Source organism: Myodes glareolus, chromosome 14 (assembly GCF_982192425.1).
Source record: "Myodes glareolus chromosome 14, mMyoGla1.1, whole genome shotgun sequence".
Classification (NCBI taxonomy): Eukaryota; Metazoa; Chordata; class Mammalia; order Rodentia; family Cricetidae; genus Myodes; species Myodes glareolus.
In genome coordinates this window covers 12761911-12778874 of record NC_142039.1, presented here as the reverse complement: position 1 = coordinate 12778874, position 16964 = coordinate 12761911, and the positions used below count along the sequence as shown (strand labels likewise).

The 16964-nt window shown below is 38.9% G+C and overlaps 1 protein-coding gene across 4 annotated transcripts in view; it reads left to right on the top strand.

The window, feature by feature from the left end:
- Slc39a12 (solute carrier family 39 member 12) overlaps positions 1 to 16964 on the top strand; it is a 120843-nt gene that overhangs the window by 18862 nt on the left and 85017 nt on the right. For all 4 annotated transcript variants that reach the window (XM_085699057.2, XM_048461118.3, XM_085699058.2 and 1 more), the window contains exons 5-7: positions 3375 to 3544; positions 8363 to 8537; positions 16540 to 16712. In XM_085699057.2, the coding sequence (XP_085555183.2) occupies positions 3375 to 3544; positions 8363 to 8537; positions 16540 to 16712 (518 nt within the window). The remainder of the gene's footprint in view (positions 1 to 3374; positions 3545 to 8362; positions 8538 to 16539; positions 16713 to 16964) is intronic.

Here is a 16964-nt window from a genome sequence, read left to right as displayed (position 1 = left end):
ATACACCTATGGTACCCTTCAAGTCTGATAATATCTAGCTACCTATTTCTTGTTATTATAATTCTATAATGAAAATATTTCCTTCCACATTAATTTTGTTTTGCTTGGGATCTTTATATTGCATGTGTATCTATGAGTGAAATGTACATGCATTCATGTTCACATGTGTATATACATATATGTGACACACACACCACACACACACACACACACATATAATCATGCAGAGGTCAGAGATTGATGTTGGGTACCTTCCTTGATGACTTTCCACCTTAAATGTTGATTCAGAGTCTCTTGCTTGAACCCAATATTCACAGACACAGCTAGTCTACTTAGTTAGCTTGCTCTGGAGAGTCCTTGTCTCTGCCTTCTGAGTACTGGGATAATAGGTGAGCTACTACCCTAACTGGATTTTCTTGGGTACTGAGGTTCTGAACTCTAGTCCTCATGTGCAGTCATTTCTGCACCTCTTTGCTGATGTTCTCAAAGGAAAATAATAAATTATTTTCAATATTTTCCTGGCTTGTCTGTTGATTATAACTAACATGATTAAATTTTTGAGCCCTCCTTCAAAAAAAATAGTCATGCATACATACTTATATGTGTGCGTTTCTATAAATACTTAGAGAAAATGACATTTATAACATGTTACACATTATATCCCATAATGAAATATATCTTTCAACTTGTTTGTGCTCACATGTGTGTTTTATTATTTGTATGACATAAGTTTCTAGATGCCTCTTTTTTGCATTGATGTTTAGGCAGCTCACTTTCTTCCTGGCCATCTTAAATGAGGTTTTCTTTTATGTATCTTCTGGTTAGTGCTTATATTAGTGAAAGCCACTGACTTTTATAGATTAATTTTATAACCTGCTCCATTAAAACTATTGTTTTTACATTGCTTTTCTGAGGAGTTTCAGATATATATTTTCATCATTTCCAAGCAGTTATGGCTTTGTCTCCTTCCAGTTCCTGTACTTTTGCTTTCTCTCTTACATACCTGCTTTAGTTAATAATTGAAATACAATATTAAGTAGTATTGTGGGTGACTTGTGTTTCTATGGTTCTGAGTTTGAAAGAAAAGAATGCAATGCGTTCTCATCAAATATATATTTATAAATATAACTACAGAATTTCTTTCATTAACCTACAATTTCATGTTTCCAAAGCTCTCCATTCTCTATAATAAAGTTGAACAACCTGGACATTTTACCAAAAGGAAACTTTGAGTCATTTCTTTACAGTCGGAAAAATTTCATTCTGGTGTTGCCAGGAAAGCTCAGTTGTTAATAGGTCTTGCTTGTTTTTCAGAAGACTGGAATTCTGACCCCAGCATCCATATCAGGAGGCTTGCAGATTGCTTGAAAAACCAGCTTCAGGGAACCCAATGCCATCTTCTGACCTCTGTAGGCAACTGTATACACATATACATACTTAGACACACAAACACATATATGCATATAAATATAAAAACATATTTAATTCTGTATTTTTGTCATATATGGATATTAGCAAAAAATTCTACCATTCACTGTTTACCAGGATTTTGGTGTTTTTTTTTTTTTTTTTTTTTTTTTTTTTTTTTTTGCTAATTCATTGTGAGGGACTATTTTGCTGGATATAAAACCATTGATTGACAACTGATTCTTTCAGTTCTTTGACTATGTCATCCTACTATTTGGGGGAGGTGGAACCTTCATTGTTCAGATAGGAAGTCAACCATCTGCTGCCACACATATATGAATCATTTTAGCTTGATAAAAATCTTTGAAATCAAAGATATCAGTTTGACTATAATGTGTCTGAACATGAATGTTGACTTATTTAAATTGGTTGGTGTTTAATACATTTCCTGAAATGCTAATGAAGCTTCTTATAACACACTTGAGAAGTCTTGGCCATTCTTTTCGTCAGTTTTTTTTAAATTATCCTTTGTCTCTCTTTCTATGGCTGTCAATCCATGTCTGTTGATAATAACAATTCTTTTCTAAGTCTCTGAAACTTATTCTAATTTTTCTTTCTCTATTCTTCAGAAAGGATTATTTCTGTTACCCACTCTAAATGATCAGTGATTTTTTTACCTTCTGCTTTCTCACATATATTGTTTAGTGCTTTTTGGGATTGTTTATTTTAAAACTATATAATATATTTGGAACTTTATATAATTTTATCTACTTATTGAAAAATTCTTTTACTTATTGCCATTCTTCACTTTTATTATTTAAGTATGATTTTCTTTAGTTCCTTAAACATACTTTTGCTAACTTCTTTGAGGACTTTGAAACTAAATCCAACATCCAGTACTACCCAGAGATGTATTCATCATTTGCTATTTCTCCTTAACACCAGTCACTCTTTTTCAGTTATCTTGAAAGCTCATATTATTTTTTGTTGCTGAAAATTGGTCATTTACAATAAAATTGCTTGGTATAATTTTATGTAACTAATTATACTGTTTAAGAAAATTACAAAGCTATTTTATTCACAGATAAGCAGAAGAGTAATGCCATATAGACTGACTACTTTATTTAATCATTCTTTGTATAAATAATTTTAAAAGTGTAGAAATGAATTGATGGAACTGAACTGCAATATATGTGTGACATCAAGAGCAGAATTTTAAAAAATTAGAATCTAGTGAACCTCTCTAACCTTAGCTTGATTTCACTTATTTCCTTTGTTCCGCATATGCCTCTAAAAGGAAAGTATTTTCATTGGTTAATGTACAATAAAGAAATATACAATTCTTTCTGATAAGGATGTAGAGTGCCTTCAGGGTGTAAATGTTCTGAAGATCAGGTCAGTTTCTACTTTACATTTTCTAGTTTGAGTTTTTATTACATTGTACTTATTTTATGTGTATGTGTGTGTGAGTGTATGAGTATGTTTACATGTATATGGTTGTGAACATGAGTGTGCCACAGTTTAAAAATGAGGATCAGAGGAAATCTTTCTAGAGTTGGTTCACTCTTTTCACCATGTGGGGCCTGGGAATCAAACTGAATTATCAGGCTTGGCAAACCCTGAGCCATTTCTCTCTCCCCTTCATTATATGATTTATAGCAAATAAAATACATGTCTCAACAAAATGTATGTTCTCTGGATGCTCACTTTTGCTATTTCTAGGGTATAAAACTGTAGGATTTTTTTCTGGGATGATTCACTTTTCATCCAAGTTTAATCAAGGTCTCTAGAGGGAATCAGCACCCACACTAAGTACAAATACTCTTTAGCTTTGTTCCATTATAACCATTTTCAGTAGAACCAAGTTTACTTTGTAAGAAGTCTGAGCTGTTGACTTGGAAATTGTGACTGCTCAAAATGTGACCTGTCTATTCCATGTGACACTAGATTTTATTTGAAATTTCTAGAACTAGACCAACTCCTCAACATACTCTCTACCAGAAGAGCCTGTGCCAAAAAGGATGCCCTCCATCAACACCAAAGGAAAGAAAGCATGATAATACACAGTTGGGGAGATCCCGAGACATCTATATCAATGGAGAAAGAGTCCGATGACCCTTATGTTTCCTGGGATCAGGTATTTTCATTTTTTGTGATGTCATTCTTTATTGCTGAAGGAAGTTATAGTTCCGTCAGAATTATTAAAATCTTATGAAGATAATACACATTTTTCTTTGTGGTGTGTTTATAGCTTTCTTTTTCTGTACATTGATTTCTAAAGACATAGAAATAGAGCTAAAATATTTAGGGTTTCTCTTAGGTCCATATAAAACATATGAATAATTAATTTAGAAAAGATACACTAAACATTTATTATGCGCTAGTAGTTACCTTGACAGAAAGAATGCCATACTGGGTGAAGATAGGCCTAGCCCTTAAGAATCATACAAATCAGTGGAGGATTTAAATATTACATAAGTAAGAATGATGATAAGCAGTCTAGAACATACACACTTGTTTGAGGTCAGAGGAAAACTTAAAGGATTCAGTTTTCCCCTTTCATTTTGTAGGTCTCAAGAATTGATTGAACTTAGGCCTTTGAAGCCTTGGTGGCAAGCACTTTTACCCATTGAGCTACTTGGCTGGCCCCATGACTTGTATTTTTTTTGAAAACATAAATACTTATTGTTCCTAACAATACTAGATGTTGTACCCATAGACATTTAATGCATTATTGTGGAATATCAAATATTCTTATGATTATGTCTTTGAAAAAGTCATTTTTCTAAGTTAGAGATGTCTCTTAGCAATAGATTATCTGCTTAATGCATGAGAGGTCTAGGATTCAATCACCATCATCTCTTTTTGTTTTCTATCACCTCTGCTAGGCATCAAATGCATCTGTCAGACTTTACTTTTTCAAATCATATCTATGATATTCTTCCAAAGATGACAAACGTTTACCTCCATGTTAATCTTTCCATGTACCCTTTTTTGGTAGTTTAAATGAAATGACCTCTATAGGTTCATACGGGAGGCACTATTAAGAGGTGTGCCCTTGTTGGTGAAAGTGTGTCACAGGGAGTGGGCTTTGAGGTCAAATGTTCAAGCCAGGCCCAGTATCGTTTTCTCTTCCTGTAGCCTTTGGATCTGGATGTAGAACTCTCAGCTACCTCTCCAGCACCATATCTACCTGCATGCCACCATACTTCCAACTATGATGACAATGGACTAAACCTCTGAATCTATAAGCCAGCCCCATTTAAATGTTTTTCTGTGGGTGGAGGCTGCTCAGTTGTTTCCCAACTGCTCAGACCTGAATAATCACCCAGAAACTGTATTAATTACAACACTGCTAGGCCTATTAGCTTAATTTTCTTATTAACTAAGTCTTACATCTTAAATTAACCCAGTTCTATTATTCTGTGTATTATCACAAGATTGTGGCTTACCAGGTAAAGTTTTGGTGTCTGTCTCCTTCGACTGCTACATGGTGTCTCTTTGACTCCTCCTATTCTCCCTCTACATCTCTTCCAGCCTGATTATATTCTGCCCTGCCATTGGCCGAAGCAGCTTCTTTATTAACCAATGGTAATAAAACATATTCACAACATACAGAGGGGAATCCCACATCATTTTCCTTTATGAGTTGACATGACCAGTGGTGTCTCTTCTCAGCAATAGAGACCCTAACTAAGACACCCTTAAAGGCTACTTCTGTGTCGGTGTAACACAGCACTGGTCCCCAACCAGAATAATAGGAGCATTTGTATTTCCTTGTACAAGGTCATCATTGATCATTACTCTTGGCATTCTCACACAGAATGTGATGGTTTGGAGGGTCATTGGGCCCGCACCTGAGTGTCTAGCCACTCTTCCCAGGCATCTGTATGCTTTGTTTCCTTAGCTGGATGTGTTCTGCAGTTTGGGGAAGGGGGTAAAACAAACAGGCTTTGGAAGACTAGGGGATGGGCAAGGGGATTCCATCTAGTTATCCATGGGATAGTCATCATCCAGGCGGGGTGCTATTGTAGCCCTTTCCAAAGCTTTGGACTTGTCAGCATTTATTGTTTGTATTATAGTGCATATCAATGCCCAAGTCACCTAGAGTTGTACCAGAATACTGTTCTCGTCTATGGACTTTAACTAGATTTTCTTTCATTTGATACCATATTCTGGGATCTAGAGTGCCATTTTGAGGAAACCAAGGATTATATTCTATTATTAAATCTCAGTATTCTTGCAGCTGAGCTTTAGACACTGTGACACCACTCTTTTCTATGAAATGATGTATCAACTCAATACATGGTGTTGGTTTTCCTGCTTTTAGCCACACAGTGATCCCTGTTTATCTTTCAGAGGTCCTTGCATCCTCTCTTAGCTTTTCATTCAGGTTCCCAATTCAGGCACCAGTTGTTGACTTCACAGACCTAAGTAGATCTGTCTGTGAGACCTTGGATTCGAAGACCTTAAAGAATGGGATGGAATGCATCCCATTCTTCAGACAATTTTACTTCAGTTTCAGTGTACTGAATACACTAATGGAACAAGAAAATCAATGAGCCAAGAAGGTTGATTGTGTTTAGAAAAACATGATCGTAAAAACATGTAAATGTCAATAAGCATATACTAAATAATAACAGAGCAGCCCTTTCTCAGAACATTCTCAGGATTGATCAATTTAGACACAAATGTCTGGCACGTACTGTAGATTCTATCTGGGAAAGCATGACAGCCAGGCAGAGGCCATATCCAGATTCAGGGCACACTGAGGACAGCATTAACCACACCATTTCACCAGATTAGATTCTATAGCTATGTTCTGACATCCAACAAGAATAGACATGTCTTAAAAATTGAATGCAAATACTTGTCACAGAAGGCATGGAGTCACATCCAGGAACAATCCAGGGAGCAGAATGCACTGAGATAAAAGCCCTCTGCCTTCTTTCCTGGAGCCTCTCTCACAGTTCCCCAAGGCATTGTTCACCACGTGTCATCCTTGTGACTGTGTTTTGACAGCGCTTTACTAAAAGGTCACTTTAGAGTGGGCACTTGCATGGCTATGTGTTTATAGAATAAGAGGACCATACTGGGAAAAGAAACACACACACACACACACATACACACACACGCACATGCACATGCACACACACATGCATACACACGCACACACTCACACACACATGCACATACACACACACGCATGTGCACACACAAACATGCATACACACACACACACACACACACACACACACGGAAGCATAAAGAAGAAAATACCTGGCATCCAGGAGCAAGCATGTGTGTACATCTTAATATTTTGGCATGTAGGGAAAGGCATGTATATGCGCCTTTGGGTCTTTGGGATGTAGGGGCTAGCATGAATGTGCTTCTTTGTTTCTAATTTTTCAGTTTATATTTGGATTTTTCTTTACACTCTAGGTTTTCCTTTTGTATTCATAGGTGATATTTTGTATCATTCTATTGTAGGCTCCTCTTAGTTTTCTTTTTTGTGTAGCTTTTCTTCCATGAAACCAAATATTTCCTGGCCATAGTAAAACCCACAAAGTCACCACCAAAGATTTTGATATGGGGGAAAAACACTAAGTGTTTCTTCATTATTTCTTGATTAACATGTTTTTACTGAAAACTTCTTATATCCTACACCATAGAAAATCAGGCCAGACTTGTAAGTCATTGATTTGTTTCCCTAAAAATCCTGTACTGGTTGTAATTAAAGTTCATCAAGGCACTGGTTTGTTATTTCAACAAAAATTACTCATATCAGAGCTATATTCTATTCTCATAAAACTTTTAGGACATGAGAAGATGAGAAGAAGGTGTAACATTCTTATCCCACAAATCTGAGGACTGGTGCTCAGATACCCAGAACCCATGTAAAGTCTACCGGCATCATAACCCACCTACAGTGTTGGAGAGCTGGAGATGAGGATTCCCTGGCTAAACTGTCTGCTGGACCAACTGAAATGAGGAGTTCAAGGTTCAGAGAGAGATGAGAGACCCTGACTCAGTACTAAAGGAGAGCAATAGAGAAAAATACCCAGTGTCAGCCTCATATACAACATGTATATGCTCCCACATATGTACACGTGTCTACACATTTAAACACAAATGCACTCATGCACACACACACACAAACACACACACACACACATGTCCCAAACTTTTTAAGTTGTGATTTTTGATGCATACAACTCTAGCTTTTACTTTTAAAATGTACAAATACCTTATGACAGATTTTAAAGGCATGTTGCATTTATTTGAGTTTTGTCTAAGCATGTCTATGCAACATAAAAAATTCATAAAATTGTATATAAGCCAGGTAAAGTCAAGCAAAAAAAATAACAGTTATTTCTGCTATGTTTTGTAGAGAATGTTAATAGAGGTAGGTCACCCTACTATTTAATATGCATACTGGCTACCTGGCTATCTGATATCTGCATTCCCTTCTAAATTTAAATTTTCATTTCTTTTGAAAAAAGAAAGCATGTTTCTGGCTCAGGCTTGTTAAGTGAGATGGGTCCAAAGCCAGAGATTTCATTACTACCAGGCTCCTTTCCATCATGCAAAGTCACAGCTTTATCCATACAAAGCTTCTCCCATTTTTCAATAGGAGAAAGGGAAAGTCTGAAAACTTCTGAGGGATCGCTGGCTAGAACACCATGCAACACGGTGAAAATCAGTCTCTAGTTACCAGAAAGAAAAGATATATGCCAGGAATATGGAATGAATCTCAGAATAGAATAGACGTACTTCAGATTTTTTTAAAAAAAAACCTTGGAAGGTAGCCAAAGGTTATCAACACAAAGGTAGCAAGCAAACTCATGATAATGTATCCATGAGCTGTCGCGGTCCTGTGCAGTTTGGACTCCTTGAGTGACTGCTGTGCCTGATTGAAGGCTAAGGTTTGTAACTGCGTGTTTTCTTCACACAGGCTTGCTTCTCTGCTAGGCAGCTGGTGGAGATATTTCTACAGAACCACAGTAGTCTATCTATTTCTAAGGAGGACTTTAAGCAGCTAAGTCCAGGGATTGTCCAGCAACTATTCAGCTGCTCTTGCAAAACGCCCAAGGACCAGCAAGAAAAGCCCCCACCCACCACTCTGGAGAGTAAGTCTGGGTGCCTCACCAGTGTGCACAATGCATGTGGTAAGAGCAGGAAATGCAGAACACTTACTGTGTAGAAGGAGCGGTCCTAAGCACTATGCATTTTCCAACTTATTTAGTCCTTATGTAGTGAGGAGTGGCCGCTTTCTTTCTCATTTTACAGATGAAGAAGCACAGATATGCATATGCTAGGCCACAGCTTAGAAATTACACACATGATGACATTGGAAGTCAAACCTGAGCAAGTCAGTCCTGGAGTCCTTGATTCTGTTGCACTGATGTTTTCCAGTGAATTTTTTTGACACCTTTGAGACAGAGATTTTCTCTGTAACTCAGATGGGATTCCCCCTGCTTTGTTTTCCCAAATGCTTGCTGGAATTATGAATATGTACCAACATGTGAAATTGTTTTTGAAGAATATTTAATATTTTGTATATGATTCATGTAAATTGTTTCTGTCCTTCATATTTGACTAAATCATGAAGCAACTTAAAATTCTACTATTCTTAAGGGGTCTGAAGAAAGATGAACCAGTCAAGTGCTTACTAGGGAGGCAAGGGAACCTGACTTGGGTTCCTAGCAGCCAAGCGAAAAAGCTGGTGTAGCAGCATGTGCCTGCAGCCTCAGTTCTGGGGAAGCAGAGGCATGAGTAACCCAGGGCTTGAAGTCCAGGCAAATGATGAGTTCTAGGTTCGATGAGAAACCCTGCTTTAAAAAATAATACAGAGCGATTGAGGAAGACACCGTGTTGATACCAGCCTCCACATTATTGAATGTGCGCGCGTGCGCGCGCACGCACGCACGCACGCACACACACACACACACACACACACACACTCTCATGCGCGCTCCCATAGTTTACATTCCATCATGGTTGAGAAGTGACAAGGTAAAAGAGAAAACATATCAGTATTGGAATCGGAAATGTATACTTGAGACATATCCTTTATTCTCAGGAACTGTGTGATCTTAAACAATTTCTACTTCCACTTCTTGGGATTGGCTCTTTTCAACTCACTGGGAAGTGTTATTGTACAGGACTTTCAACCATTCACACATCCTGGAACTTGTGAAACATGAGGGCATATTGGGGTAAATAAAGGCAAATGAGCTGGTCTGTGTTGGAGGTGCCCAATCCCAGGGAGATGGCAGCCTTCTAGGAATGGGTCGTGGCCTTAGCAGTGCAGGGATCAATAACTACACTCTCCTGGGTCCCACTGAGTTACTATAGCAGTGACTCATTTATTTTTATAGGGAACCTACAAGTTCAGATTGGATAGATTTTTATAAAAATGTGTGAAATACATTGAAAAGCTATGAAAAGTTTATGACCTTTCCCCAAAGTGGTGACGGAGAATAGTTATGATATAGTGAAAATATAAACCTTCAAGCACTTTCATTAATATGACCATACATTTGATATATATGAACATATATGAGTATACATATTTAAAACATGGTCTCTGTGATAGACTGCAATGCCTACAATTTAAAAACTGAATTATTCAACTACTCATCCGTAAACTACAATGGATTCTTGAGCAGTAGTAGTTCATTTTGAAGGTTTATTGTGAACAAAAGCATGCTATGTTTAAATACCTAAAACTTCATAGTTACTGGGAGGAAAAACACTTCATGAAGGCGAGAAGCCCAGAAACTCGACATGTGTACTCATTGATGCCCACAATGATGGGGACAGTAGTGTGATACTTATGAGCACCTGTGGGCATATTCAGACTCCCACCACCCAGCATGGTGCCTGGTGTATACAAAAAACCCATTATAGAAAAGCTGTAGGAACCTAAGATCTGTGAAAAATAAGGTGAATGATTTATCCTCTTTTTTTTGAACTTCTAGACTCTTCTAGGGAAATCTTCTTTAAAAATATACCATTGATAGTATACAGTAAAGAACATGTTTTAACAGCTGTCTCTGCAACTTAAAATGTGGCATTATGTAATTAACATAGGCTTTAAAACTTAGAGCAATGTAAGATGTTGCATTAAAGTGGGAGGGATACAGGGAGACATTAATAAGGAAACAGAGTTCAATGGGTTTTAACTTAAGGACCACCCTCAACTTCATTTCTAGGAAGGACAATATGACTGTGTTCAGATAAAGTTTCAGACTTGCTTTAAGTGGCTGCTCAGACAAGGCCAACAATCTAGTGTGCAGTTCAAGTTCTGTCACAATGGGAAATGTTGAGACAGAAACTCTTGTTGGATTATCAGTCACCAATCAAGATACCATGCTTGGCCTGGGGCTGAGGGCAACAGCAGTCCGTTTACAACACCTCAGACAGTTTATGATTTCTGAACTATCCCACCTGCAAGAAAGATGGCAAAATCTAACTCAGTGAGGACCTAAAGAGACTTTAAAAGCTCTAAAGTTATGGAAATGCCCATTTTCCTGCAGCATCGCTTTGTTGTTGCCCACAGGACAAAGAGAACAGGGGGATAGGATGTGAGATCCGTCCAGACTCTAATGTGCCCTATGAGGTTTTCTTGACACTTTGTGGTCTTTTTTAGGTACTATTAGAAACCTTGAGTTGCCCATGTTGAAATTCTAATAACTTTGTGTATTTAGGTGAGAATAATGGTACTTGTGAATAATGTCCTGCTGGGAATGGATGGGCTATAAAAATCTTCAAAGATGTTTTAATAGCATGGGAGTCCTTGTGTTCTTAATAAATTAGAAATAAATAAAACATCTATGTAGGTATATGACCATCCTAGCCATCCTTAAAGTTATTAAAATTAATTGTTGTAAAATATGCACACCATAAAATTTATCTTCACTCCTTTCTTTAGATACAGAGGAAGGGAGCCAGGCCCCGTGAGTTCTAAGCACATGCTGTACCACTTGGCCTGTACTCCCGGCTCCTAATTGCTTTGCTTTGTATAATTCAGCAGTGCTCTGTATACTCACAAAACTATGAAAAAGCTAAGTTTTTGTATTTCCAAATCGAGAAAACCAGCTCTTCATTGTCCCCTGGGCCACTGTGGAGAGGCGACACAGTGAAGAGGTAACAGGGGAGGTGAGAAGATTGATAACTGACAATTTCTTTCCTCTTCTTGGTACACTACCAACGCCCTTGATCCTGATAAAGTGAGAACTAGTAATATATAAAGCTCCCTCTTACCTCAAGCTTATTACTGTGTGCCTCTTTGCATCATTAAAATGATCGAATGTGAAGGGTGAGCCTCCTAGAAAACCTAAGTGTGATGGGAAAGGAACATTACTTAATAAATTTATATTTGTTCTTTGACAATTTTATGCTTATGTAGAATGTATTTTGTTTATAGCTACTTCTAGTTCTCCTCTTCCACTAACCTGAATCCTCAACACATCCCCCAACTTCCTGTTCTCTTCTTTAAAAAATGTAAACAATAACAAACAAACAAAATAACCAGGGGGTCAAGTTAGTGCTGCCCAGATGCTGATGAGCCATTCAGCTGAGCTTGGCAGAACTACCAGCAGTCACATCCCTGAAAGCAATGACTACCTCTCCATCCCCTCAGCTAGGAGTGGGGCCGCGTGGTCGCCTCCCCCAAGATTCTTCCAATATAATAAATTTGAAGAGAATATTTTGTTCAAGACTACAGTTGAGTAGAGATACCTAGGCAGGAAGGACCACGCACAGCTCTAATAGAGGACCCAGATTTGGTTCCCTGCACTCACATCAAATGACTTACAACTGTCTGTAACTCTAGCTCCAGATAATCCAACACCTTTGGTCTCTGTAGGCATCTACACAGTGATGTACATAAACATAGATGTAGTCACAGGCTGCTCGTTTGTTTCCTGGCCGCCCAGACCCCAAATAATAACACAGAAACTATATTAATTGCAACACTGCTTGGTCTGTTAACTTAGGCATCTTATTAACTAACTCTAACATCTTAAATTAACCCATTTCTATTATTTTGTGTATCGCCACAAGGCTGTGGCTTACCAGGTATAATTCTGGTGTCTGTCTCCTTCAGCAGCTACAAGGCATCTCCTCGACTACACCTACTCTCTCTATATATCTCTTCCAGCCTGACTATATCAACACTGTGATCCACTCAGAGGTCTTTTTCATCTGCATCTGTCTTTATCGTGTGCATGCATATCTGTAATTACTTTCTGACCAGGAGTGCTTTTTTTTTTAAAATGCTAAACAGACATGGCTTTGACCAACTCCATTTTCCTGTCTCCTTGCTCCACCCAGTCCAACATGACAGAGGCATGTTCACTGCCTCTGAGCCATGAGCACACTGCCCCAGCTCCATGGTCACAGTAGGTCTATGCCACCATTACGCAATTTGTAACATGCTACTCACAGACCCCATTTAAGTGCTCAGCCTCCTGAAAGAGCCAGAGCTGTTTGTACCACTAGTACAAACCAGGAAGCCCTCTCCTAAAGAAGCCTTGCAGCCTTTGCAGCCAATGCGGAGTCAGGAAGACCTCTCTTAAAGGAGCTGCCTCTGCTCAATGTCAGCAAACAGAGCCCATCTGAAAAAAAAATGTGGCTACCAAGAAGCTGTTCTAAACTCTGTTTTGTGTGTGTGTATGTGTGTCTAGAATTCCTTTTTAAGCTCTCTCGGGATTTATATGTATGTAATCATTCCACATTGGGCGCCATTTTGTAGCCAGAGACTGCTTGTTCATTTCCCAGCTGCCCAGACCCAAAATAATAACACAGAAACTTTATTAATTGAAACACTGCTTGGCTTATTAGCTTAGAATTCTTATTAGCTAACTTTCATTTCTTAAATTAACCAATTTCTATTCTGTGTATGGCCACAAGGCTGTGGCTAAAGTAAAGCTTCAGTATCTGTCTCCTTCAGCAGTTACATGGTGGCTGCTACATGGCATCTCCTCAACTATGCCTACTCTGTCTATATATCTCTTCCAGCCTGGCTATATTCTGCCCTGCTATAGGTCCAAAGCAGATTTTTTTTATTAACCAATGGTAATAAAACATATTCAATGCATACAGAAGAGAATCCCACATCACATAGACACTTGGTATCTATGTGCCTCACCTCCCTAAATGGTGGGGATTTGATAGGTCCTCTCCCCAAGGCAGGGGGTTTAATAGGTCAGTATTGACTCTGATGAAAATGAAGTTTATATAGCTCATTTCCAAATGGATGATTTGGTGTACCAAATAGGCAGGATTACAGGAGCAGAACATAAGTATAACAAGTTAGTCACAATGACCTCCTGAAACAAAGACATGATTTGCAAGATGGTCAAAACAAGATGTAGTGGAAACAAAAGTAGAGTTGTAAGATGGTTATTAACCTTTTCAAACAAAGACATGATTGTCATTCCTGAGTAAGGCCATTTATAACCATTTTTAGTTAAGTTTACAGGAAAGCATAGCCCAATCCTTGAGAAACAGAGATTTAGTCATAAACAGGAATGAACCTAGTCATCTTAACTATGAAATGTTTTTTAAGCTTAAAATGGAGGCAGGCTTGTTTCTCACCCCACCCCCAAGCAGGAGGATCCACACAGGTGGTGAATAAAGCTTGGGATAATGAAATTCAGGGCAGTACAATCTCTGTGGGAACTGGTTAAGACCCCCTAGGGACTTACCTCTTGGCTCTTTTTCTTACACATTTAAGTGTAGTAGAACTTGTGACCTGAGACCTTTATAATAGGAATGTATTCTCTTGGCTGATGAACAGAGTTCAGGGCTAGGGCCTGGAGGAAGGATCTGTGATTAGCATAAGGATAGATTCTACTCTTGATCTTAGCCAAAAGGCCGATAAGCCATACAATGGTAGATTTTATTGGTGGAGGAGCAAAGTACTGCGTTGCAGAATAAGGGTCTACACAATGCTCAAGATATTGGGGAATTCAGGTGGAGGCTGGCTCCTAATAGAATAGCAAAGAATCACCAAGTGGATTGATCAGTTCTCACTCTGACATTCCAGGTGACTAGGAGTCATTCACTTGTTCAAGAAAATAGGCCTGTGTGGTTGACAATCCTGGTTTATTCAATTCTTATGCTAAACTGTGCTTCCTACACATATGTGCACCATTAAAAACAATAAAAATAAAATCTTTAAAAGTACAATTAGTTTTAAGCATTGTGATAGCTGAAGTATTCAATTTCCTTCTTGACTTTTCCATACACATAAGTCAATTTTTAAAAATAATCTTATAATCTTGCTTTTATAGTTGCTGTGAGTAGCTTCCAAGGGTAGCATTTAAAAAAGAAAGAGCTTGCTTTGACTCAGTTCCAGGGAGCAGGCTGTCTTGGTGGTGTGTGAGGTTCTGATCACATTACATATGAAGTCAGAAAGCAGGGAGCTCAGCTTACATTCTCCTTTTTAATCCATTCAGGATTTCATTCCATACGATGGTGCTGTCTACACTTAGGATGGATCTTTCTACCATGATTCACTTAAGTTAGAGTCACTCAGAGTGTTGTCGTCTAGATGATTCAAGGCTCTGTAGGTGGATAACCAATGCAAACCAGCACGTTTCCTTTGCTGATTATTAAAACAATATTTGGAGGCCGAGATACATGAAACAAATTTTAGAGGTTATAAAAATTCTTGTAAGAGTCTAAAATATAGGCTGTTAAAATGCATATTATCAATTATTCATATTGATGGATCAGCTTTAAGCTATAAAACCATTTATTTTAGTTACTGAGAATATCATATTTTTTTCCATATGCAATAGCTTTGAAAGCTTTAGGAGAAAGTTCTGCTGAAGGGTGTGCTCAGTTTGTTCATAAACGCTGGTCCACAAAGGAGTCACACTTCATGCTCCCTCATCACAACTTCCTTGTCTCTGAAGTGTGTAAAATGAGGTAGGAGCTAGTACTGTGTCTCTCTGGAATGTTGCATTGGGCAGTAGAAGACATGCCTTTCTCTGTGGGTGGTGGGAAAACGGGAAATTTGCTTGCTTTGGAGACTTGAAATAAAATATTGGGTAACTCCGCATGAACACCTGCATCCCAGAAGTGGGAATCAGATCCTCTATCAGATCACAACAGATGGTTATGGCCAGCATGTAGTTGTTGGCGATTGCATGCAGCACCTCTGGAAAAGCAGCTGCTAGTGCTCCCAACTGCTGAGCCATCTGTAGGATCTCCATGGCTTGAGGCAGCAGCAGGATATCCAAGGGGAGTTTTGGTAAGGGTCTGGTGATGATGGTGTGCCAGGGGCCTTGAACCAGACCAATGACTCATTGCAGTCAGTGGGTGGGGCTGATTGGGCACAAGGGTACCCTGTGTGACACACTACAGCTCCTGAAGCCATTAGGATGAATGAAGAGGTGTTGGAAAGACAGAGGAGTGAAGTGGGTTTTTTTTTTGTTTGTTTTGTTTTTAATTAATTTTGGGGGGGATTGTGCTACGGGCAGATACAGAGGGACTGGGAGGTGAGTGGAGTTGGGGTACATGATATAAAGTTCCCAAAGAATCAATAAAGAGTTATGTTAAAATAAAACAAAGAAACATGGGGTGGCTTCAAAGCCACAGTAAAAACTTAGTCTTTGATGTAGCGAAATAATCTGTTGAGTGATAAACAATAGAAATGTATCTCTCCCAGTTCTGAGAGGCCCAAGATCAGTGTGTTGGTAGATGCTGTTTAGCCGTGATGATGATGGGGCCTAATTTCTGGTTCATGCAATGGGACTACCTCACTGTCTCCCTCTGCTGGAAGTTCCTTATAAAGCACTTTCCTCATTCTCTTGGACAGAGCCCTCAAGACCTAATGACCTCCCAAAGGCGTCTCACTTTCTTCATCCTGTCACCTTTGGGGGCTGGGCTGGGGCTGGGGCAATAAACATTTAGACCACAGCAAATCATAGGTGATCCCAGCAGTTCACCCTTTACCTGAAAAGGGAAAGTCATCCTTTATCCCCTACAAAACGTCTAAAATCATTGTATGTTCCAGTAAATTTACAGTAGGAGGGTGGATTTGGAATTTCTGCTAGTTGAGGCACGAGTAGACAGCCATGCACACTGACAGCCTTTGTCACCTCCTTTGACTAGAATATGGCTACAGCACGGTGGCTGTGACGATCCTGACGTTGGGCTCGATGCTTGGGACGGCGCTGGTCCTTTTTCACAGCTGCAAGGAGAACTACAACCTTGTTTTACAGCTGTTCGTGGGCTTGGCTGTGGGCACCCTCTCTGGGGATGCCCTGCTCCACCTCATCCCTCAGGTAATCGTCTCCTTTTGGTCGCAGATGGGTGCTGTCTGGTTTTCCTTTCCATTCCACAACTTGAGATATTTATGCAAATTTTTGGTGTGAACCTCAGTGAACAAATACAATGGCTGGTGGAAAGAACACCTCTTGCCATGAGTGACTTTGCACCCATGGAAGAGAAGAGATAAACAGATGTTGAGTTCAGTCCCATTATCTTTGCTTTCGAAATGAAGGTGGTAAGGATTTGGATTAAGAACAATTCAGGAG